At 38.1% G+C, this 26,008-nt stretch overlaps 1 protein-coding gene across 1 annotated transcript in view; it reads right to left on the bottom strand.

Moving 5' to 3' along the window:
- Positions 1 to 293: 293 nt before the first annotated feature.
- LOC134538868 (DNA-directed RNA polymerase I subunit RPA1) overlaps positions 294 to 26,008 on the bottom strand; it is a 64,777-nt gene continuing 39,062 nt past the window's right edge. Inside the window, exons 21-32 of the mRNA XM_063380440.1 lie at positions 25,193 to 25,389; positions 24,153 to 24,381; positions 20,154 to 20,431; positions 17,917 to 18,075; positions 14,939 to 15,092; positions 13,621 to 13,735; positions 11,267 to 11,373; positions 10,292 to 10,405; positions 9,457 to 9,615; positions 6,050 to 6,160; positions 3,668 to 3,860; positions 294 to 474 (exon numbers count right to left, since the gene is read on the bottom strand). Of these exons, the coding sequence (XP_063236510.1) occupies positions 368 to 474; positions 3,668 to 3,860; positions 6,050 to 6,160; positions 9,457 to 9,615; positions 10,292 to 10,405; positions 11,267 to 11,373; positions 13,621 to 13,735; positions 14,939 to 15,092; positions 17,917 to 18,075; positions 20,154 to 20,431; positions 24,153 to 24,381; positions 25,193 to 25,389 (1,923 nt within the window). The 3' untranslated portion in view covers positions 294 to 367. The remainder of the gene's footprint in view (positions 475 to 3,667; positions 3,861 to 6,049; positions 6,161 to 9,456; positions 9,616 to 10,291; positions 10,406 to 11,266; positions 11,374 to 13,620; positions 13,736 to 14,938; positions 15,093 to 17,916; positions 18,076 to 20,153; positions 20,432 to 24,152; positions 24,382 to 25,192; positions 25,390 to 26,008) is intronic.

Genomic DNA, 26,008 nt, shown 5'->3' on the forward strand with positions numbered 1-26,008 from the left:
TAAGATAAAAATGTGTAAAACTTCATATTTGAGCTCTTAATACATACCTAACATAAACAGTTGATTCCAAGGTTTTTTAATAATTTCAAATAATGTATAGACTTATTTCTCAAGCTTAATAGTATATATTTGTAGGATGAACACATATTTAGGATGTTAAAGAATTCTGCTGTCAGAATCTTATAAGCTCCTAATATCGATCCGACATGATATTTGTAACACATAACAATATGCAATTACTGAACATTGGGGCAAACTCCTGAAAGGGTTTCACTGCATGTAGATCAAAAAGCTTGATCAATAAAGTACAGTTTATTGACAGATGTGGCTGCACTGTACAGGAATATACACGGCCACGTCACGGGCACTACGTAACGACCAGCTTCTGGAAGACGGAGCACACGGCAGTCCCACTGAGGCACGGCTGTCCCACCATGATGCGGCTGGACGGAGACTTCAGCACGTCCGTCTTGCCTGCAAGTCGCACCATACACACATTCACACCATGGTTACATGTGTACTTATTTGGAGAGCATAAATCTGCTGGTCGACAAACCCAATAGTACATATACTGCTGTCGCACACGGTAAAAGAATGAGCTACTTGTGACGTGACCAGCTCAGATACTCCTGGTGCCGAACATGCGGCATCCCTGATGGATAGGCAACCTGTGCAGGTGGTCCCGTCGCTAAGCAACCAGTCACCCCAATATCTGCAATGCAGATATTTTCGAACAAAACAATCTGATTGGTTGTGACGCATTGCGGGCCAACCGTCCGCAGGCCAGCTGCGTAAATAGGTCCACGATAGCAGGAAGATAACACAAGTCGCCAACTCTGAGACGCTGCAGAAAGAAGCGAGACAGGACACCCAAACTAGAGAGACAGAACCAGACTTAAACGAAGCGGGGTTCACGAGGAAGCAGAAGATGCCGTCGAGAGATCGACGCAGACGTAAGCACGGATCGGTCAGACGCCGAGGAACGAGAGACGTTAAGAAAATTACGTGGTGATGTAAGACGTAATGCCAGAGCATAGTGACCGTCAGTGAACTGCTCAGTATCGCTGTCTGACGGGGAAGAAATGGGAACAGGACTGAGTGGCACTAGAAAAAGCCTGATGTCGTCAGAATGTTGACCAAGGTGCCACAGGCATAACTTGGCCTCAGATGACGAGTTTTGCAGAAACGCCAGGAGACAAGGATCCAAGCCCTGTCACAAGTCAGAAGCAGTCACCGGCGAGCGAAACAGCAGCAGGGGAGAGGCGGCACCAGCTCGTTCCGAAGAGAGACGCGGGCGAGCCGCCCAGCTCGAGAGTTGCGACCGGTTCTGGGGGAGGGGGGGGGGGGGCACTCGGGGCCTCCAGAGTCCAGGAGGGTGTAGCTGGAGTCCCTGCGACACCAGGGGCCGCATCACGAGCGCGAGTCGCTCAGCTACATGAGACGGAACCAGTGGGGGCGTGGCCCGGGAAGGACTGCTACGGCAATGCAAGGCAAGTGACGAGTACCTGTCCACAAGCATCAGCGGAGTTTTACGTAAATGAATCCTAGATGAGAAGTTAAAGAAAAGAAAAGCGAAAGAAAATAACGTTGACAGTATTGGTACGGGAAGCCAACTACACCCTGAAGTAAATATTGTAAATCAATTTTAAATTGTAAATGAATTTTGTGCCCGACACATATTCTGTAACGTAACAAATGAGGCTTTGTTGTAAAGTAAGCATTTAGCCTGTTAATCAGTTTGCAAGGTTTGCAGTAAACATTATTTTCCTACATCTAGACGCAACGCAGAATGTGTAGGGATGAGAGCGACACGTGAATTTAACGTTATATGTTAAGCTGGAGTCTGATTTAAATAGTTTAACCCCAAGTGTTTGGATGTGAACACACATAATTTTGGTTGTACAATATTGTTCGTGAAAGGTTCCCTTAAGAATAGGTACATGCTACTTGTACGCAAAATGAATTTTAATGGCGAAGTTGAATTTTGTAATATAATCCTGTTTCAGCATCTAGTGTGAACGAGCCTCAACCCATCAAAACCCAGTGGCTTGCTGTTGGGGGACAACTACCTCAAGTTCACAGAGTGCTGTTCACATGGGTGGCTTTAAGATATTTGTAACCTTGACAGGGAATGAGAATGTTTGTGAATAAATTGATCTTAGCACATTTCGCCTTGATACCTTTTTTCAGTCCATAAAAATAAAGCGGTATAAACCCAGACACTTTAGGTTCAGCCTCATGACCTCCATGATAATACCCAATTGTAGATTGTCTGCCACTAAGCAAGCAACAAACAGACTGGCTGAGCATGTTTTTACCCTTGTATCCACACCAGCGGTGTTGATGTCAGGGTTGGCTGATTTTTAAACCATAGTTTAAAACATGGTTGAAATCAAGTGATTACTTTTTTCTTTAAAGAACTTAACTTTTTTTTCAAATATATTTTTTAATATAATATCTCACTAAACTTTTATGAAAGAAAGGTCTAATTCCACTCTAATGACTGCAATAGTTTGTTCATTAATGTTTCTTGCTATTTTCCGGGAACAAATAATTATATACTAATCAAGATCTTATCATTTAAATTATCAGAATAAGTCATAAACAGAATTCATAAAAAAATTACTACGTATAAAACTGAAATCTCCTGTTTTAAAAATGAAATTGGCTTAAAGATAAAACCATTAAAACTTGTACCTATTATAACAAACCAATAAAGTTGATTCATATATTTAGAGAAATTGCTTTTTGTATAATATCCAGAATGATTCCAGAAAAACAATTTTTTTGATCTTGCACCAAGATTAATTTCTGATCTCAGAATGTTTTGATTTTTTTTTTCTGTACTGAAAGTTTTAATGGTGAAGTGTAATTTACCGCACATTCACACTATTTTTCATTCTTTTTGTGAAATTACAAAATGATCCTTTAATATTTCACAGTAAGTCTAAGCCTGATATAAAACTTTTTTATGATATTTCTTACGGGCCAATCGGCTGAGAATAGGAACACTTCACTTGTATCCACGGAACTCTAGGGAAGACAGATATAGGGTGCTGCAACCCATACGCAGGGGTGACATTTACGGTAAAAATCTTAGATTTTTTTTAAAACTCAAAATTAAGGGTGGGACCCATACGAAGGGGCGACCCTTCCGCAGGTGAATACGGTATACCAACATTGTAATGTAAAAAAGTGATAACAATAACAGTTGCAAGATAAAAAAAAAAGTAAAATTTTTTGTTATTCAAGTTAATTTTGATTAAAAGTCATGATTTTAGTTGCTTTTCGGTGCTTTAGGGTGTATTCAGGGGCGCAACAACTAAATTTCCAAAGGGGGGGGGCAATATACCTTTTTATAAAGAATCATCTATCCCCCCTATTGAAGCGGGGGGTCCGGGGGTCCTCCCCCGGGAAAATTTGTATTTCAAGGTGAAAAATGGTGCTATTTAAGCAGTTTTATTATCTAAAAATTGATTACACAGCACTTTCTTTGCCCCCGTTTGCCCCCACTTCAAGGTTTCAGAGAGGGGGCAAAATACCCTTGCCTCCCCTGTTGTTGCGCCCCTGGGTGTATTAACTTGTGTTTCGGTGTTGAAAGGTGTATTTTGGTGTTGTTTCAATTGACTACAGTCTGTCCCTAGTTATGTAATCGAGGAGACAGTACCTTGCAGGGTGGCGGTGCGGAGGAAGCCGAGCGACGCCTCGAAGGACATCTTCTGCAGCGGGGACACGTTCAGGTCCAGCCCCTTGCGGCTGAACGGGTCGAACTGGCCCCCGGAGGTCATGTAGTCGGCCACCAGCAGCAGGTGGCGGGGGTCCACCGTGATGCCGTACATCCTGAACACGTCCTGCACCTCCTGCGACAGCACGGCCCGGCTGCTCTGCCCTGCTCTCTCTCTTCGCGTCCGTACAACGACAACACATAATAGGTGCAGGATCCACTCCTTTACTGAACATTTCCTCGAGCTAGTTCTACAGACATCCCATTACAAGTTCCAAACAGTTATTATCAGTCTGTATGTGCCTGATGACGGGAGCAGATGCCAGTTCTCGAATAGTCACAACCGTCTTGTCGTAGGAAACCTACTGCGTCAGTCGGTGCTGTCGCCACTGTGTTGCCTGTTTGCTTTTACTGTTGTTGTTGTTGTTGTTGTTGTTGAACCTGTCTCATTATCGTTAGCCCACTGCGTTCGTCTGTGATATTTTTTTAAATTTTTTTTCATAACTAAATTCCTTCCCCAGAATTCTTGTGCTGTTTGATAATTAAAGTTTCAATGTGTTAATCATAGAAGATTGCGGGAAGTGGTGGAGGGAGGGGGGAGGTCAACAGCATGTTGTCTCCCTCCCCTTATTATTTCCTTCAACCCCCTTGTGCTAGTACTCAGATGGAGAGCTACCACCAGCAGGATGTGTTTGAACGTAAACAAAGGAGTTCTTTGACCTTTTTACGCCCTTTTAAAATTGGAGGCACGGATGATCATTTCAACTAAAAATAGACCTAAGGAAAAATTAAATATTTTACAAAATCTTAAATTAAAAACAAACTACCAAGATTTAAAGGTCTCTACTTACTCATGAACTGTAAGTCCTACATCAATTTTAACTCAAACATAATATCATGTGTTAAAATGTTCTTTAACAGACCTTCGTTGACTTCAGGGTTGTATCCATTATCCAATATAATACATAAGTAGCAATTGCTTTGGTGTGTTGCTATTGCTATGATAATTTTTTTTATAATTTACAACACTTGTATACAGATATTAGGTACATTTTTGTTAAATTTTTTATGTGCCAAAATTAAATATTAATTTAGCAAAAAAAAGTTTTTATATGTATTATTATATTTTGCTTCACCACAGAATATAAGTTCCATGCTACTGAAGCCACCTAGTGAACATGAAGCAACTGTGCTACCTAGGGGCTAGGTGACTTGTTTTTGGTGGAATTATGGTATAAAAAAGGGGTACTCTGAAGTCATACTGAACAAATAAACATGCCATCTATCGGGGCATAATGTACCTTTGGTTTGACTGGAAGTTAGTTGGTTGTTAATCGAGAACCGAGAACCAATTTTTGAGAACTGGAACCAAACCAAGAACTGGTAAAAGAGTATAACCGACACATCACACACTGTTCAGAAAAATTGATAAATTTTTAGATAATCATTCCCTTCTAAAAGCTACACTTAGTTCACCGGCCTGGTACATAGACTTAATAAATTCACTGTCACACACACAGATTTCAAAGTGTACCGGCATAAAATAAGACACTTTACCCTATCAATGTCTGTAAAGATAGCCAAAATACTGCATGTTTTTTTTCTACGGCTCAATAGTCACGGAATGTGTTAGAAAGTAAAAATCTGAGATTTAGGGCTTAAACAGGGATATATCCTCATTGTGAGCAACGCTCAAATATGTCATATATCCCGTAGTAATGTTTGATTTAATTTAAGTTGGAAGGATGCACAATGCAGAAGAAACTAAACAAGAATTTTCAACGAGTTCAGTTCTATGTGAGCAGACTTAGTCAATCTTGTGGTTAGCGATCAACCATTCTATTACAAGCCCGTTTCTCAGGTCACACAAATTTAAAACTTTTTTCTGCGGGTGATAAAAAAATAGAGGAGACTAAAACTGTATCACTCAAGTACACTGGCTTAGCATGTTCGTCTCCTTTTCTTTCCAATATATCTGCCTACTTGCGACAAAAGAGAACCCAATTTCTTTTTGTCAGCCAGGCGGAAGATAATTGACCAAGATGTCAGATAAACATCGCTGGCAGCAACTACCAGGCTATGGGGTGGAGGTGGGTTTATGCAACGGTTCAGTCGTCACTGTGTATTGTATATCGCAAAAATGTGTCGTATGAGACATTGTTCCTTAGATTTAAAGCCAAATTTTTTCTACCAGATCTATACAAGTTTGTTTTTTTTATCTCCTCAAATTCAAAGAAGAGACTTGGTTGATTTTGAATTGCTGTTGGTTCACACACCCCTAACTGCAACTCCTTCGCAAGAGAACGCAGACGCACCACCACCCACCTTGATTATGACCCTTCTTGCCGCTTCGATGCCGTACGTTTGGGACATGCCGTAGATGTCGTTCGTGTACAGCTTGTCCAGGTCCAGGAGATGTCGGAACTTGAACATTTCCTGGAACATACGTCGCGTGTTTCTCCCACTTGATCTCATCGGGCTGCTTGGAAACACACACAAGCAGCTTAACTTAAGGTGGTAGTTAACTAAACTATTTTCCTTCCATTATCTCATGCTTTGTCAATCATTGAAATCGAATACATAATAACCACAGCATTTCAAAAAATTTTATTAGCGGTTTTAATTTTTTTTAAAAAGATTGAATTTTAATTTCAAATCTTGCATGAACTGACGGGATAGATTCAAGTGTTAACATTAAGTTTTTAATTTACTATTTGTTTGTAGCCTTAGTCGTAAAACAGTTTATTTTAGCAGGACTGATATGATACCTCCTTTTCTGATACCAATTCTTGAAACAACCCTGATTCCACCACAGATGCCTGATACATGATATGTACTACATTTGCAATTAATGGCCACACTATATGAATCAATAATTGAAACATAATATTATAGAAATATGTTCGAGAGTATAATTTTTTCTAATAAAACTAAATTCAAAATTTTTTTTATAGAAAATTGTGCAGTACTTATTTGTTAAGTAAAAATCTTAATTTATATTTACTTTTTTTTAAACAGTGCCTAAGTTGAAAATTTTTAAGATTTACCTTTAAAAATGTAGTTAAAATAACTTAATAAAGACAAAAATATTATTAAAAATAGCACGCATTGAAAAAAAATCATTGAAGTTGTGAACAATTTTTTCCAGTTGTACCTCTGATGAAACCTTGTCGATAACTTGGTACCGGACAATATCCGATACCAGCATCCAGTATGGGATCAGTCCTACTTTATTTATATGCTTTAATTCATAACAATTTCTAAAAACTTTTTTTTTCCCACAAAACACTAGAAAATATTTTCAAGATTTTACAAATTTTTTTTACTGACAACCTTCAGATCCTCTCCATTATGACTTATTCTTCGATGACGCTCTTGACCATTGTTTGTCTACCAAACTAGAGTTCTGAAATTCCTGGCTTTTCCAGGTTTTCCTGGATAATGTTTTTAGTTTTCCTGATTATATGTTAGATGGAAGTTAGGCCTGTAATCAATGAGCGTATAAATGCGGAGGGCGACACCGGCAGGTACCTGTTGAGACATGAAAGTGATGAAAAAGAGAAAGATGAAATAAACCTTATTAAACTTCTCACTACTGTGGACTCAATTTAAATTTATGTTCATATTTTTAGTTTATTTCTTAAGTTTATCAAGTATGGCTCACTAACTTAAGAAAGGAAAATATATTTTCACAGCATATTATGAGCAAATTTACCGACATGACATTTGGGAGTTTGGAGAATCATTACCACTAATTATAAAAAAAAAATTACATTTTTTTTTTTCAGACACCAATGATGACTTTTCAAACAGATATTAAAAATCAGAAAAAATATTCTCTACAGATCCCCATCCCAAAAAATATTTCTAGTTAAGCCAATGTTTAAATGAAAAATTGCAAATTGTGCCTCAATTTGTTTTGCATTAAAAAATAGAACTCAACAGTTTTCAAAGAAATTTGTGGTGTTTGACATCAACATAATGAATGCAGAAAACCTTTTATTGAATCCATTTATTTACACTTTTCAGGGGGGGGGGGGGGGGGAAAGGAAAAAAAGTGTAAAGTGAGGTAAAGCTATGAAACTCATTAAATACGTACATATGTAACTCATTTCCTTTACCTATGCCTTCTTCAACAAATACTTTATTTTTACATTAAAGAAAACTTTAATGTATATTAGCCTACCAATACACCATCAATACACAAGCCATGCCAAAAATACAAAACTAAAAGAATACAAAAAAATTAAAATTTTATTACACAACAAATTAATTATTACTTGTATTATAACTTATAACTTATAAGGTTGAATAAAAACATACAAAATAACTGAGATGTTTAGAAAGTTTCCGAAAGAGAATTTTCACATCAAATTAATATTCCAATTTTTTATTTAATCTCAATTTAAGTGACGACATATAACTAGTAAATAAATAAAAAATTACACAACACAAAAATATTATTTTGTATCAACTTAAAATAAACTGACGACAAAAACCGTGATCCAAGTGCGAGACGGAACTAACGTAACGTATCGATAACTATCGTCGTCGTACACACTAACCACACAAGAGTGCGGACTACGGAACACAGTTTACTCTGCACCAGGCAGAGTTATTGATATCGATACTCGACTACGTGTGCACACTCTATACAGGCATAAACTTAACCAAACACCATGGCAAAGGTTCATACACACTACACAGCGACGACGTGACAGATAATTGAAACTGTGTCTGTATGAAAGAGAATTTTCTTATTAGACGGCTTCCTATTCTTGTTAATTAATTGTAAGTAAATGATAATTTCCTTACAAAAAAAAAAGGAATACAAAGTTTAAAGTTTTCAGGCACATTCAACACGAGAAAACGGTGGGACAGAAACATTTGATCGTATTTGATGGGACAAACATATTGTGCGGGAAAATCTTACACAAGTTTAACATGAATAAAAACCCATTTATACGTTGCATACGAGACGTGAATAGTAGAAAGAAAGTAATATCCGTGATGCAATTTGAGGGAAAGTAATGCAATACTTTTAGGGCCGTATTCCAAGACACAAAAATAAGGGTTTAGTTGTTGAATATGCAATACCTGTGCCCTAACCATATTCCAAGTGCACGATAGGACACGGCCAGTCCCTTATTTTTAGGGCACTGATTTTTGGTGTCCTATCTGTTGCCGATTTGAGCCATAACTGTATATATATTTTTTCCTTTTTAAATGAACTTTAACGGAACTTTTACGATTACAATTTCCCCCCCTAATATCTTAAAAAACAGCAAACATAAATACGGCCAAAAATTCATCGTTTATTATTGTACAACCCAAATTAAATATTTTGTTTCACATTATTATTACATAGTTTTAAAAAAATAAGCTAAAATTACGATGGATTCCACGAAGTACAACTGTTTATAGCTTCGCACAAGTCCTCGTTTATTAAAACGGCTGCCGATCTGATACCTTACAGGGGTTCAGTTAGGAAGCGTTTTGGAACATGACCCGAGAGTTAAGGTACGGCAGTTGCCCTACAAGGCAGTGCATATTCGCTACCTTACTCAAACATCTTGGAATACCGCCCTTAATGACAATAAATGAGACCTTAAGATAATGGTGTTAACTGCGGGGGAAAAAAAGTAAATGCATAGAATGCAAAGAAAACGGAGTTAATGTCCTGGTCCAGGCAGTTGAACGGGCACGGACGGTCTGTGCCGCGAGGAACGTACGTGGATGTTGATGCCCTCCGTCTTGAGGGTCAGCAGGCCGGTGTCCGGGCTGACGAACGTGAAGGCCCGCCTGATGTCCGCCACCTCCCACACCACAGACTTCTCGACCACGTTCCTCAGCAGCGTCGACATGTCCAGCTTCTTCTTCATCAGCGGCAGCTGAGAGCCAACCACAACCGCACATACCAACTGCGCGTGTGGAACAATACCACATAACGAAGATGCAAGTTTACAGGGGAGTCATTTAAAGTTTGGCTGTTTTTCCCCTTCCTTTGTCTACATAGCATGCTATATCTTCATTCGATTCACGGTTATGTTTTTCAGAAGCTCTGAATAAGTGTTTATGAACCTAATTGGGTTATATTACATTTATCTCGATATTGCAAAAAGTGTTGATACGCCCTTCTGGTATGATGCCCTCGATATTTATACATTGTAAAAAAAAAAGTTTAAAATTTACAAAATTATTCTCGGTTGTATCCAGATATCTTTTTTTATACCTAATATTATTACATGAACAATTAAATATTTTTTTTGGTACCTGAAAAAATCATGATCGCGATAAACTGTAAAAATAACGTGAATTTTGAAGTTAATATGTGATTTTCTAATTTTCCACCGCCTTTTCCAGAAATTTCTGCACAAATAAACTAACGTTACACTTCCAACTGCACTCGTGTTTAATACCTCTTTGAAAACTGATTAGTTGAAATAATTCTAATAATTTTTTTACAAGTTTTTTTTTTCTGGGGTTTAAATGTACAATGTCTCGATTACAATCAAGTCTTACTACTCATTACTGGTAAGTTGTTCACATTGGCCTTGTTGGACTTACCCCAAATGTTATTTCACACCACAGTTCATTTTCTTTGTCATACTCGTAATCTTCCACAAATGTATGAATTCCAACCACGTGACTTCTCCGCACTTTTCCAGAATGTTCTTCAACCTGAAAAAAAAATAACATGGATCAGAATAATTGTTGAAAAAAAATTTAGTTGTACTAACCCAGACCTCGCAGCTAGCTCAAAATTTGGTCCTAATTGCACATACATGAAAAAAAACCTGAATTTGTTGGGTTTGAAAATACTGTTCAAATTTCGAACAAACGTTGCTCTAAATGATTCATGATGTAAAAAAAGTCTCTTGAGAAAAATGACTCAATTTTACTACTTATTATTATCCTTGACCGAGAATCCACACTAGCACGATGGCAGCCTTCTTCAAACCACAAAACTTTTCCAGATTTTACACAAAACTCAGCATAAAAAGTTTGTTGCTTTAAGAAAACAAATGGCTAAAATGTCCAATGAAAAGGTTATTTATTACTGCTATTAAATTCCAAGATTTCACATGAACTCAAGGTAGAAGCCAAGGACTTCCATACTTGGATGACAACGAAACGACTCACATTTGCCTCATGGGCTTAACACAGATGACTGCAGTCAACGAATTCTAAATAACATGTCCGAAATTGTTTATAAATCGGTGTCGCCCGGACCGGCAACTGAATGCAAAATTACCCCCCCCCCCCCCAACAGAATTATTAAAATGAATTTGCAAAAACATTAATATGATAAATTAAACAAAAAATTGAAACTCTAGAACTCAGAATTGTACCTTCCATAACAACCCAATTCCAAAACACTCACGACTTCAATGCACACATTATTTTTCCAAATTCTTCGGTAAAACCCACGCACATTTTGTTTGGTTTTTTCCATTATTTTATTAAGAGGATTTTACTGTAATAATAATGACGGGAGAGAATGAAAAGTGTAAGCTCAGGAAGATGGGGGAAGGCATTTACCAAAGGAACTTTGTCCTCGTCTTCCTCATCACTATCATCCTCTCCACTGTCTCTGGACTGAGGATCAGGAACAGTGTTGTCAAGTTTACCAGCTTCTTTCTCTTCATCTGCAAAACACAATAACAAATGTTACCTGCAGCTTACCAGCAGCCAAAGACAGTAGTTTCACGTAAAATGAGCATTAAAATTAAAAAAACTAAAGGTCTGTTGAATAAAATATCTAAAATCCTCAATAATGTTGATTGCTCAGGTTATTAAGCATTAAAAATACTCAAAACATTGTTAACACTATTAAGCCTAATAAACTTACATGTAAATTCTCATTAGTAATAGGTATATTGTGTTTTAGGTCAGTAAAGTTATAATCACCACAGTACCAGTTAAAGTATATTAACAATACACTCAACATTCACATGTGCAATATATGACCATAAGTTCCATGTCCATCAGTATACTTAGGATTTTACACATAATGTCATCTTATTGAGACAGACTAACATTCAAGATTCCCCTTCCATCCCAAGTGACTTTTGGAGTTTTATATTCAAGGATAACTAACATTAGAAGTCATGACAGGTTTGAGGTTGAACATTTGCTGATGTTTTCTTACATTCGAGTAGTCTTACATTTGAGGTTGTATTAATTTGAGGTCATTTTATACTTGATGTCTTACGCTCGAAGTCCTGATATTTGAGGTTGTCAACTAGATCTTTGTATAATTGATGTCGCCTGCATTAATTTTTTTTATTTTAAGGGTATCAGTTTACATGGTAATAAGCAGCAATATTTTTAAAGTTTCATAAAATGTTTTAGTTTGACCAGACAAATAGATCATACCGCATAAACCCCCGGATTGGTAACACATTTTATGCCCATTTTTTGTTTAGCAACATGTAGTGTGATCCTTATTAGAGTTTTTCATTTAGGTAAAAAAAAAAATTAAAAAATAATAATTCACATTGCACTGTGAGGTTAAAAATGTGTTTGAATATATAGCCCATGTTGGATTTTAATAAATATGTTATGAGTGAGTATAACATATCTCGGCAGTGGCAGTGCGAGTGAAGCATCTGCCGCCTGTCGCGAGGTACGCGGCCGTCGCTGGTAAGTGACGCGGCTGTCTGCTCCGGGCTGGCAGCAGTGTTTATGGTTCTCCCTCCCTCCCTCTCCATCGTTGTAAATGTCCGTGAACTGGCACCGTGCACAATCATAATGTGTCTATCCCGACAGGTTTTTGTGATGCAACTGTGTCCAAACATTGTTCATGTGAGATTTCCCATACATGCTTTAAACTGCAACATTCCGTTTCAAAACTGCTGGAAAGGGCATGCTTGTTTTTTTTTTTTTTTTAAAGAACTGACAAAACTTTTATTTGGCCCTAATCTTAAACACTGACTGTGGTTTAAATGAAATACCAGAATGTTTGAGCGATTCATGCAATTAGGGAATCACGATTTAATACAATTTCTTGGACATACGCCATTGCAAGTTTGTGCCCGATGAAGTAACAAATGCCAGTTCCTGAAATGTCAAAAGTGTTTTGTCGCAGGAAACTTGCTGTGTTTGTCAGTGTTGTCGTCATTGTGCTGTCCAGGTTTTGTTGTCTACCTGCATTTAGTATTATTGTTGAAACTGTCTCGTCGCCGTAAGCCCTCTGTGTTCATCTGTGCTGTTGTTATTTTCCAGGCACATTAAACTTGAAACACTCCCATTCGTTTCCTACTTTTCCTATCATCGACCAATCCTTAACAGAATAACACAGATTGAAGAAGTTAAATAGCAAACATGTATAAAAGTTATAGTTAAAATAATCTCTTCGTTAAAGTAATAAACATATTTGAATTAATGAGTGCAAATAAAAGTAAATTTATCAATTAAATTGTAGATTTCATTTCACTCCTTCTTTGTATCTATTCAAATTAGAGATAATTCAATAAAAATGATTCAATTTTATTCATAAAAGTATGCAATCATTTCATCAATGTTTTGTTATGACGTTGTCACGTTAAACTATCGTCCGTAAACCGACTTTACAGACAACCAATTTTTTTTTTCATGACTAAATTCCTTCCACAAAAGTTTTGTGCTGTCTGATATTAAATTTTGGAAGTGTTCATCTGTGCTGCCGTCATTGTGTTGTTCATAATGCCTGTTCAGGCACATCGTTGGGTTTATCCGTTTAACATCAGCTGCTTCAGGCTTGCTCTCTGTGGGTTTATGTTTTCATTTTTAATTCTTAATTTGCTTTTTTGGATTTTTCTCATGACAGACAGTGGGAAACTGCAATGGCGTATGTGTTGGCTGAGTGCCTACGGGAACCACCCTCGTGCGAAGGCTCCTGGCTGAGCTGTTACCTGCCGAACCTTCCTCCTCCTCCTCGTCCCGGTCGCTGTCCCCGGGATCGTCGTACTCCTGCTCCTCCGAGTGCTTGGCGTGGGTGCGAGCCTCCGTCGCGTCTGCCTCCTCCCCCTGCATCACGCACATCACACACAACTTTCAATATTAGCATGTGCTTGCTGAGGGGGCTACAATCTTCGAGCGTTACGGATAATTCAGATCGCATGAGGGGAGTAGTTAGGTACATGGTGGGGAACCCGCAGAGGAAGAGAGTGCGTCAGCGGTGACGCCACTCCCACGCATGAGCTAGCGGTCAAAAGGGAAGACTGCAAGGGAGGGTGGACAGGTACTTAATGTACATTCAAGAACGTTATTAAAACATCAGATTTTAAAGTTTGTTATGTACGGCTGACACACATACACAGCTAAAAATGATGCGAGTTCAAAGTATGCAGTAGTACGAAAAGTGAAAAGGCTACTGGTGCATTTTTAGGATATGGCAGGAGGCACTTTCATTTTTCAATAATATTGGCAAAAGATTAACAAGCGTATTGTGAATCGGCAGAAACGCCAATTCAACTACGTATCAACAAAATCGGCTTCTGCCGATTGGTATCGATACAGCTCTAGGTAAATAGCATGTTACTTCATGTGTGCAAACAAATTTTTGTACAATATGCAACGTTTTCACATTTTGTGTTGATGTTTCATTTGCCGTTTGCACGATTGCTCACGTTATTAATTCTGTGAATTTTAAAAATATCACATGATATGTTAGTGTTTTAATTTCAATGTAAATGTTAACAGACATAAATCATTTGAAACACATCAGGACTGTTAAAAATCATGGCAAAAGGGACAAATTTCACAATCATGGATTTCGATAAGTTTTAATTGTGTATTTTGCAATACTTGCAAGCTTTTCAAATTTAAATTTTCAGAAAATGTACGTATATTTAGACTTGTTAAGTGTTACTCTTGAATACCACAGTTTCATCTAGAAAGAAAGTAAAAGTGGGAATTAGAATCGGAATTTAGCATAATTGAGGGAAATTGTGGAATCAAACCAATCCCTACATTTTTGTACTGTAAATTAATTTTAACGGGAGCCTTGTCTTGATAAAATGATAGTCAGCAGGCATGCTTACCTGGCTGGAAAACAAATTATTTTGATTAACACGCACTCTTATGGGAAAAACATATTTGATTAGCACTTTTTTGAATAGCCCTCTGATTTTCTGAAATGAATTAGCGAGTTACTTCGAGGGGCGGGTGTAAATCAATAAAGTAAATAAATAAAGTTTTGCGAAGCAACTTCCAGACTCATCGACTGACCTCAAACTCTTCTTCGGAGCTGTCCTCATCATCGTGTCTGCTGGACCTCTTCATTCTCTCCAGACTCGCCTCCGTCTCCACAGCCTCCCCCTCCCCTCCTTCGTCCTCGTCTTCGTTCCGCTTCTTCCTCTGGCCCTCGTTCTCCGAGTGCAGTCTGACACACAAAAAAAAAAAAAAACACATTAAAAAAATTTTGCATGAAAAATGCAACAATCACCAATAAAGGTGTTCCAAAATTTTGGAGCATTGAAGCATTTCATTGCCTGTAATTTTTGTAGATGTAACTAACGATCTTCAAGAGCATTACTGCAAATCTCAAAATTCGAAAGATTTCAAGGTGGCCTGTAATGAGGAATAACTGAACCCGGAAGTGAGACAGTTCCTGCCCCTGTTGACGTGGCAGTACTATCGGCCAGCACTGTACGTGGAGGGGGAATGGCACTGGAATGCGTCCCCCCCCCCTCCACTGCGACCACTCAGCACAGTATAGCACAGTATAGCACAGTATAGTACAGTATAGCACAGTATAGCACAGTATAGCCCAGTGTGTCTATCAGGTTCCAACAGCAAACATCAGTGACTTTTTGGTGAATTTTGGGGACCTTTAAAAAAATTCTTTACTACCTGAAATTTTAAGTATTATGCACTCAATTTTTTTTTAATAAGGCTCACAAAAATTTTTCAAGGTTTTAAATATTGCCTTAAATATTTTACATTAGTTTAATTACTGGCAATAAAAACAATTTATACACTTTTTTTGAGTTTTTTTTCAATTCCTTCACTATTTCTAATAATTCTCCTTTTTTCTATTCGAGCAATTTTTCCTTTTTCATTTTGAGTAACTTGTTTTTGTGTGCTGCTCTTTTTCTTGCCTTTAACACCTCAACCTGTTCCTTCTTTTTCATTCTAAGGTCTTCCTTCCTTCTTCCTTTGGTCATCAGTAGATAGTTGAATGAAAACATTCTAGGGAAAGTTTGGCTTCACTAACACACACTAGCACTTTTTCAAGCAAATCCTCAGCCATACAACTCTCAAGAAAAGCAGATGTTAAGTATCGAGTACATGATACACCGTTTTCTGAATCCCAATATTTAACAACAATATCCATTTGCTGTTTTTGGCAAATATCATTCAGACTTTCACCAACAGATGGTGCAAAAAAAAGTAGGGTCTTTTCTGTACACTATCAGACAATGATGCAAAATGAGGCCCAAGGCCATACAGAACACTATGTGCTACTTTGTCATTTTTTTTTAGTTTATTTTTAAAGCTATAGTACTATCTGGCAACATAAGTGGACAATGTTCCACTGCAGCTGCTCCTGAGCGGGTTGAAGCATACGTACAGACGCACAGTATCTCTGCTTCACTAACAAGGAAAGTGGAGAGCTTGTGTTCTTCATGTGTCTCTCCTGGGATAGTACTATAAGATGTACGCTGTGCAGGCATAACTTGGCATGCTGGGCCCAGGCTCTGATGAACTAGTGGTGGGCCTAACAAGGGTTGCAGGTATACTTGTACAAAAAGAGAGCTTTTGCTGCCTGCCTGACTTGTGAACATTAAGAAACTCACCATGTTTTTTCTCAACTTTTTATGGCATTTAATTGCATTAATTCCAGAGTGAGAAACACCCACATATTTTTTTTGCATAGTTTACAAAAATACGAAAACGTATCCTTAGCAGCTCTTAGCCACAATTTCCATTCCTCCTCTTCCAACCAAATTGTCTTGAAAATGACACTTCCCTGGTAGTTTTATTGCTGATAAAAAAACACAGCAAAATACCAGCTGTAGGTGTGCTGAAGACATCTAACAAAAGTTTTTTAACATTTAAATTTTCATATGCAAACACACAATCCAAATACACAACAAAATAAAAACGTTGAAAACACACTGGTTTCGTAAACACACATCATTATTACGCTGCTACATCTTACTGGTACCCTTGTTACTGTTTATGGGTAACATGTTACGCAGAAAACGTCAATTTCACAATAATTTACTTATTTTTTGCTTCTACTGCGTACAAAAATATTACTGTTGACTGAATGGACGTCGTCACGTCACACAGGCTTGCACCGCCATGTCAACATGACGCATGACGAAACATATTTGATATTTACATTCTTTGGTCACGGTATTTGTTTACATCCAAGTAGGTTAGTTTTCGCTGAGAAGTTGAAAAAAAAGAAAAAAAAAGGAAATGACAATTCCAAAATGAAATGAAGCTGTAACGTATGATAAAAAAAAGCCTGTGTGTTGCTGACAAGCAGCCGCAGTTGTAGACTCAATATTTATTTCTCACACTGTAACGAGAAAAAAAAAATCTGTGACCAATATGGGCACTTTTGTGACTTATCCGTGATTTCCGTGACTGGCAGACACCCTGCTGAGCTGCTTCCTCTCTGCCCCAATCACCTCTGACCTTTACTGTAACTGCCCCTCCCCTCCAGCCCTTCATGCCAACACAAGAAAACAAAATTATGACTACCAAGCATACCCGAGTGATGCTCACTCCAAACTCAGACAACATCTATATACGGAGTAAATGTCAGCGTGAACAAACAGCGGCAATCACTTGGAAAAAAATATATATATATTTGTGTTCAAGCAAACAACTGAAAACAAATATGAAAAACTGATGCTTGAAAGCAAGTTAATGTTACTAGCTTAAGACAGCAATTTGTGTTCACTGGTTGTTTACTTTTTTTCAACAAGGTTCAATTCACTCACGGAAGAAAAATCCAAAAGTAAAAAAATAAAAATAAATTTTGAACTGAATGTGACAGATTTAGGCAAGCAACCTAGTGTGTGACAAATATGTTTTTGAAAACTTCAATGATTTTTAACATGCAAATGAAATAAATTACCTGCATAATATACCCAAAAGAATCTACAACCAACAATATTTACTGAGTCACTTAAACGTTATGTAGAAAATGTGTCATCATTAGATTGTGCTAGCATGGTGACACTGACAGCCCTCCGTGGAACTTCAGCCTCTTCTTCATCTCAGTGAGGATCCTGGTGACCAGCTTCTTCTCGACGTGGTGCAGTATGTGCGACGGCTTCACGCAGTAGTCCGTCCTGTAGCAGGACCACGGCAGGAACTGCAGCCTCACTACGTAAACCCTCCGCCTGCACAACGTGTAACATCGACAGTCTACTTACGACATTTACATCCTTGAACTCTATCCATTACTTTGCAGAGGAGCAATAAAAAAAAAAACTATGCATGTAGGATGAACATTGAATTTGTGGCGTATTCACCACATTTTTTTGTCATTTGTGGGTTAATGTGTTTTTAAGGCGTTCATAATTTTTTTTAAATTTTATTTATTCATATTGTTTATTCGTTATACAGAAATAACCTTAGAATCACACCAAGAAGTGGATACTGGAACAATGTATAAATTGTCCTTAAAAAAAAAACTAATTTTTCATTAAAAGAAAATTAGTAGTTTCCTGTTCATGAATTTACGAAGTGAAGCAAGCACTTCTTTTTTCCTTAACCTGTATTCTACATATCACCACCTTTTTTTTTTTTGTTGTAAAATTTCAGGTACTAATAGAAAAAAATAAATGATAAATATTATTATAGAAATAAACAAATATAAATATTCAAGCATTGCGATGTAAAAAGGACGGAGGAAATGAGGGTGGCAGATCGTCGCCTGAGAATTGGAGTGTTCTATGTCCATCGAAGTCGGAACTGAGATATAAGCATTTGAAAGTTCAAACAACTATGAATATCATGACACAGAACCAAATAATATTGGTCTTAAATTAAGAACAAACATTTTTTATGTGCGTAGACGTATGTGGATATAGTACAAATTAGTGATGGCCCGATATTCGATATCCGATATCGGAGATCGGTAATATCGGCACATTTTTCAATATCGGACATTGGTAAATACTTGCGATATTTTGATAACCGATGTTTGCTCTCGCCAATAATACTTCTCACATAACCTTAACTGTAATTCCAAGCTTATTTTCCGCGGGCGTAATTTATCTTTCTTCACGTCACCATATTACCTAGTAATTCCAAGCATATTTTCCTCTGAAACAATTTCAAGCCTATTTCTTCTTTCTGATACTTCAATGCATCCCGACGGTTCAATTCTTCCATGTGTACACAAATCCCAGTCATTAGTGCATATTTATTCGTTTCAGATATTCGCAAAATCTTTTCGCTTGATGAATTTTTGAAGTTCACTAAGTGTACATAAATTGAAAACATACAAAAATAATTACGATATTTAATTTAATATGTGGTGTAGCCGTAAGTAAACATTGGGAAGAATAAAGTTGCTGCTTGATATAACCATAGAGTAAGTAAAGGATATAACAGGCATTTTCTTTCCGTGTCGTTTCATGGTCGCCAACTGCTGTTCTATACAAAGACGTTACGTAAGTTTTACAAAAGCTAAAATATGAAACGTATTTAAGTAGGGCAAGTTGCAGCAAAGGTATTATGTTGGCTGTATTGAGTGCATTGCCAATAACATAAATAAAGATGTGTGGTTTTATAAACTCTGCAGTACGTTTCAAAGTTGTATTGAAATTACCTTTCACGTATTTTTAACGTGTTTTCACACGAATAAATAGAGTGATACACTTGAACAATGGTCACAAAATTTGCTAATTGAAGACCTTCCTTTCTATCGTGTCGTTTACCGTGATGAAATTATACAAAGGGTACAAAAGTTTAATGTTTTTCAGACAGTATTTTTTGTAGATTACAGTTGAGACACTGGACTAAGTACATGCAGTGACTCGTGAATTTGAATTTAGAGAGCTTATTTGTAGGCCATTATGATAATTTCGTTATTAGCTTTCATTTTATGTGAATTTACAATATTTTACAATTAATAAAAATAATATACATTCACATAAGTATGTTCTATTAATATTTAACATTTTTCATTATTTTCTCTAACAATACTCCAGAACCACAATTTTATAGAATCAGTATTAGAAATGAGATAGGCCTATTATCGGAATATTGGGTATCGGGTATCGGATCGGTAAATTTGGAAATATCTGAATCGGTATCGGTATCGGGTTTTTGGATATCGGGCCATCACTAGTACAAATGAATACTAATATTAATTTTGTGTCCATAGCATGAAAATACCTAAACAGTGGACATAGAACACTCCAATACTCAGGCGGCGAGTTGCTCGGGGGAAGCGTGCGGCTGGCGGCACCTGGACGGATGCAGCGAGATGCAGTCGGTGACGGTGATGTGCTCCAGCACGCTCGACACGGTGACGCGCGTCAGCCGGCGCCGGAGCCTCTCCGCCTCCCGCCCCAGGCGCCGCACGTCCGTCCTGAACGGGATCTCCATGCTCGGAGTCTTGATGTTCTTGGAGGCGATCATGAGTATCTCCCGCAGCCGGGGGATGCCCAGCGTCACGTTCATGTCCCCGCGCCCCGCGAAGTGGAACGTGTTGAGGGTCATCTGCGTGGACGGCTCCCCGATCGACTGCAAGCGGTGGGCAAGATCTGCTCGACCGAGAGGCGGAAACATCTCCTTCACGCAGGGCCGGTGCGACATATAACTAATTACAGCAGCTCTGTACGTCGGCGCTACAGATCGTCAACCTGTGTGCAGGGCCGGTGCAAGGTAAATTGGCACCCTAGGCGAAAAACCTTCATTGACCCCTTCCCCCCCCCCCATCCCTACCGGACATACATCACGTAAGCCTAAGATTCTGTCAACAATCAAATGTAAGCAGGCTTTTTTATTTTTTTATTTTTACTTATCACAAATCATAAACAGGTCACCGTGGACTTTAAATAATTACTTATATAATAATATAAACATTCCAAACTGTTACAAAAATCTGTTTTCATCTAGTTTCAATAAATCGTCAAACATGTTATATCAGCTGTTATGTGTCGTGCTGCGCCGCCCCCAGCTACTTGGCGCCCTGTGCGGTCGCCTGGTTCCCTGTGTGGACGCGCCGGCCCTGCCTTCACGCACCTACTTCGTAACGAAGCACTGTGCCATTTACTAGACAACTCTTGGATAACAGAAGCAGACCGCACAGAATCAAGGATGAGAAGAGGTGTCTGGTACCAAGAACAACTATAAGAAAACTATTACGTACCAATCACAATTTCACCATTTTGCAAAATTCAAACCAAACCCCTCAAGGGAGTAAAAGTGGTTAAGTATGGTTTAAAACGAAGAATTGAACACTTCAGATTCTGTAAGAACTAGAGGTTAGAAATTAAGAAAGAACAACTTGCATGTAGAGTTGTGTTTATATGTATTTTTATTTATTATAATTTTTCTTTTAAGGGGATGAAATGGGGGTAAGTTTTGATTTATTTCAAACAAATTTAATCTCCGAAACAAATCCAGTAAGACATAATTTATTTGCTAAGAATATTAAAATAAAATAACTATACAATATTATTTTACCACTTTGCGAGATTCCGGCCCTAAGAGGTGTAAAAAGGGTAAGTTTGGTTTTAAGAATAAATGCATGCTTCCCAATCTACTAGATCTAAGGTTATGAAAACAAGAATAAACAACAAAGCATTACTTATTGAGTTATGAATAGTAGGTATTTTTAATTTTCTAGAATCCAACATTTCAGGTGGTGAAAACAGGGCAAGATTGGTTAAAATACTGTAAAATCGTTAGGAATTTCCAATTAAAAATCTAGCTAACAACCTCACCAACAAAGTGCTATGAAGAAGCATTTGATGTAAGTTAACATTTTTTATTTCTTGTACTTTATTTAATTTTTGAACCTTGAGACCCAGATTCAAATTCCAGATTCGGATTCGAGAAAACTGGGATCCTACCTATCACTAGTTTAATTGTAGCTAAGCTAACCTAAATAATGGTTCACACAGTTTCACAGTAGACCCTATTTCATGTGTAGCTTACATAATGTAACCATTCATTCAAATGATACAACTATTATAATTTTATTTTGACACAAGCATTTTTTAAAATAGTTTAAGTGTTTCATGTTATTAAATAGAACTGAGATTAAAGCTGCAGTTTTTATTTTAATGTGGAGTACATTTACATATTTTATTAATAGGGGTGACAAGTTCAGATTTAAAAAATATATATATTATGTAAAAAATTTTTGCTTGTGAAAAGCAACTACCGTATTTACTCGCGTAAATTCCAAATTTTCGACTCCAAAAAAGGGGAGGGGGCCTATATGCGAATTTGGAGGAAAAAATAGATTTTTCTTTTTTTCAGGTATGAAAAACTAACATTTAATACAAGCAAAATGAAATACCGCCAGAACTTATTTAAACACCAATTAAATTTAGATTAAATGAAACAGCTGGCGGAACGACTGGCAAGTCGTGCATCTTTGTTCTAATGAGGGAGGGTGGGGGAGGCAGCGACGCGGCAGGAGGGAGAGAGAGGCAGCGCTGCGGCGGGGGGGAGAGGCAGAGGCGTGGCTTAACCTCCTTCCTGCCAGCTAGCCAGCCAACCAGACACCACTTCCCTTCCTCCTTCACTTCCCATCTTCTTCTTCTACGACAACACTCCACATCAACACAGCGCGCGAGTCCAGCTTTCTTTATCTTTATGTCGTTTGAGATAGGACTAACTGCTTACGTCTGGCATGCCTCACGACGGTCCTACTGAGAACGGACATACTATAATACCAGTCTCTGTATCACTGCCGCTTACAAAATCACCTCCCGCCGCTCACAATACATGGCTTGCTGTTTGATGCATGCCAAGCTGCCCTGCCCTTAGATAAACCCAGAAAAACACGTTTTTAAATTTTTTCTCAAAAATGTTTACAAAACAAGGAGGGGGGGCGTATATGCGGGCGGGGCCTTTACGCGAGCAAATACGGTATTTGCATTCAATTCAACTTCGCACAAATAGTTATTTGCTTCGCACTTCAATTCACAATGAATATTTACCATTCACAAATGCCTAATCAATATGTATTACCTTCAAAAATTTTATCTATATACAGTAGAACCCTGTTATAATGTTCCTGCATATAATGTTTTCCTGCTTATAATGTCATATTTTTAAAGTCCCAATATTTCCCCCATAAGGACAATGTATTTATTTCCTGCATATAACGTTCATAAATAGTGTAATTTCCTGCTTATAATGTTTTCTTTCTAACATTCAATAAATGGGGAAAAAATGTTTTAAAACCAAATCATTCCAACACTTACGATAAAAAGTTTCCTTTATGTATGTTTATGTTTACAATCACTGCCATGCAATACATGAAGTTTGTTAAAATACAATTTTATGCAATATACTGAAGGTACACAATGTTCATAGTTACGTGTCAGTTGGCACCCTTAGTCAACTCTTCTCTTCCTTGCCATTCGAGTGGGTATTCAGATGCACGTACATAGTCCTACGATATTTAAGTTGCCAACCATTGAGCGAGGGCATAACTAAAAGTGTTTTTCATTGCTTACAAATAATTTTTTTTTATTCATACGTAGGAATCCCAAAATTAAACATTTTCAGGTGGCGAAGGAGTAGACGTTCTCACTCGTAATGTTGTCATCATGAATTGTGAGACAATTTTACAAAAAATGTGGCAGTGTATCTTTAAAGACAAACAAAATTTAACCAGGGAACAAGACGAAGTTGAAAAATTGTTGGCTTGTTTCAGAAAATTCATGTATCAAGTATACTATCTTTGGTTTTAACATTAAAGTTGTTTACATAGCTTGGTGAGTCCATTGGTACAAAGCTCGAACATTGTTAAGTGCTAAATTGAGATTTCCTGCTTATAACGTTTTCCTGCTTATAATGTTTTTTTCTTGTGCTCCCTTGAAAAACATTATAACAGGGTTCTACTGTAGTATGACAAATTTAACTGTAAGGTATCATAACTACTTAAAACTATTGTTCTGAATAAAATGTTTCCCTGATAAAAAAAAACATAATTTTCATCAAACTAGATGTCTAAATTTAAAATTATATAACAAAATTGAAATTTATTTTTTAAATAAATATTTTTTTTTTCCCACTGAAATTTTGCACCGAAAAAAACTTTTTTTATTCATCGAAAAAAGACCATTTCTATTTAACAATTTTCCGTTGGCCCTGTCCATTAGAGTTTATTCATCTGAGCGTTAACTAAATGAAAATGAGTGGCAACTGAACCGGCCCAGTGCGGAGGGTTCGGAGGCACCGCCGCAGCATGCTGGAGTCCCAGGGGACCAACACGACGCACCTGCGCCGCCAGCAGGCCGACTGGCTCGCCCGGGACCGCCAGCGAGGTCAGGGACTTGAGGTACACCATGTCCTGGAAGGGGTCCCTGCCGCTCGCCAGCTTGCCGCCGCGGTACTGCGCCATCACCTGCTCCAGCTGCTCCGTGACGGCCCCCAGGGTGCGGGCGGGACTCACCGCCGCCGCCACGGGGTCCGGGCACCGCCCCCACCTCCCCTCGCACCGCTGCCGCCTGCAACCGGCCAGCCCCGCCTGTGCCAGAGCCGCGCTCACCTGCTTCACAGTCGCGCAGCTCTAGCTTGTTAAATAGTACCTTCAATTCCGAGGAAACAAGTTTCCTATAATGTTACTAGCTGCCCGACCCGGCTTCGCACGGTTGTGTCAATGTGCAGGAAAAAAATGAGACAAAATCTCTTATTTACAGTTATAACAAATGAAATTAAAATGAAAATTAATTAATATTGACAAAAAACTTAATACAATGCTTAGTAATGTACCGAAGGAAAAACGAATAGCAACGATGGTTTCCAGCCTCTCGAGCACGCAACGTTGTCATGGAGATGAAGTGCCCGCTGCTTCCCGGGCTTAAACAACCAATCAACGTTGATAATCAGTTTATTATTAATTATAAATTATTAAGACCATTAATCGAAATAAAAACTATCCTATCTCTCAAGTTGGAAAAAATTACACATAAATGCCAATTTTCATCAGAATCGGTTGACTTGGTGAAGAGTTCACTGGAAACAAACATCAGGACACTGGATTTATATATATTAAGATGTTATGTTACAAGAAACGTGGACGCAAAATAACTTTTAATTTGTTTCACCTGACGTGCAGGTAAACAGAAACAGTATAAACCTACATATTCCTTTGTAGCCGGTCAGATGAACATTCCCGGCGATAGTCACCACGCTAGCCTCGCTAACCCCTGTGCAGTGATGCTGCAGAGGGTGCCAAACACTCACGTGCAGACTTGCAAGTCACCCTGGAGGCATGAGGGCTCCTGCCGTTTCGAGTCGCCGTCGGTAAGCACGAACCTGGCCCGAGTTTCCGCGTCTTCGCTGGACCACATTTTGCACAGCTTGTGGGCCGATCTCACTCTCCCCTGCTTCTTCAGCAGTTTGTCCGGAGAGTTGGTAACCGTGGACGGGTCGACTTCTCGAGAGAATCTCGTGAAGGGCCTAGGCAGCCTTTTTTGCAGAACACTCCCGTTCTTTTTCATCCACTTGTGAATCTAATGCCAAAGTAAAAATAAACAAACACAAATTAACAGCGATAAACAGGAAATCCACATAGTAAAATATTGACACTAGAGCATTCTTGGTGATATAATTGTAAAACCAACTTAAAAAAAATCTTACTTAAGAAAATTCCCTGCATATCAAGTAAACAGGTTTAGCACTAACCCTTCTATTAATTTTTACCCGTTAATAAGTATAAAGTTTTAAGAACCTTGAGAAACTTCTTAACAAGGTCTTACTATAATCCTCTGTGACCATGGAAATATTTACAGTCAACCATTTCGCGGTGTAAAATACACCAGACTTGCTGTGAAGTGCAGTTGGGTGGCATAGATCACCTCAGACTTTCTAATGTCCTTTCAAGCACCTATGTAGATACAGTAGAACCCGTTTATAGTGAACCCGCCTATAATGAATTCCCGTTTATTGTGAATTTCCATCTCAGTCCCGGCAAAATGATGTGAGGTTATGTATTAATTTATTGGATATAGCGCACAACTTTTGTCAATGTTGATACGTTTTCCCGTGTACCACGAACAAATTTTGCCGACATAATGCACATTTATCTCAAATATTTTCATATAATTAAAAGTTTTTTTAACAAAACGTCTC

Source organism: Bacillus rossius, chromosome 14 (assembly GCF_032445375.1).
Source record: "Bacillus rossius redtenbacheri isolate Brsri chromosome 14, Brsri_v3, whole genome shotgun sequence".
In the NCBI taxonomy this organism is placed as follows: Eukaryota; Metazoa; Arthropoda; class Insecta; order Phasmatodea; family Bacillidae; genus Bacillus; species Bacillus rossius.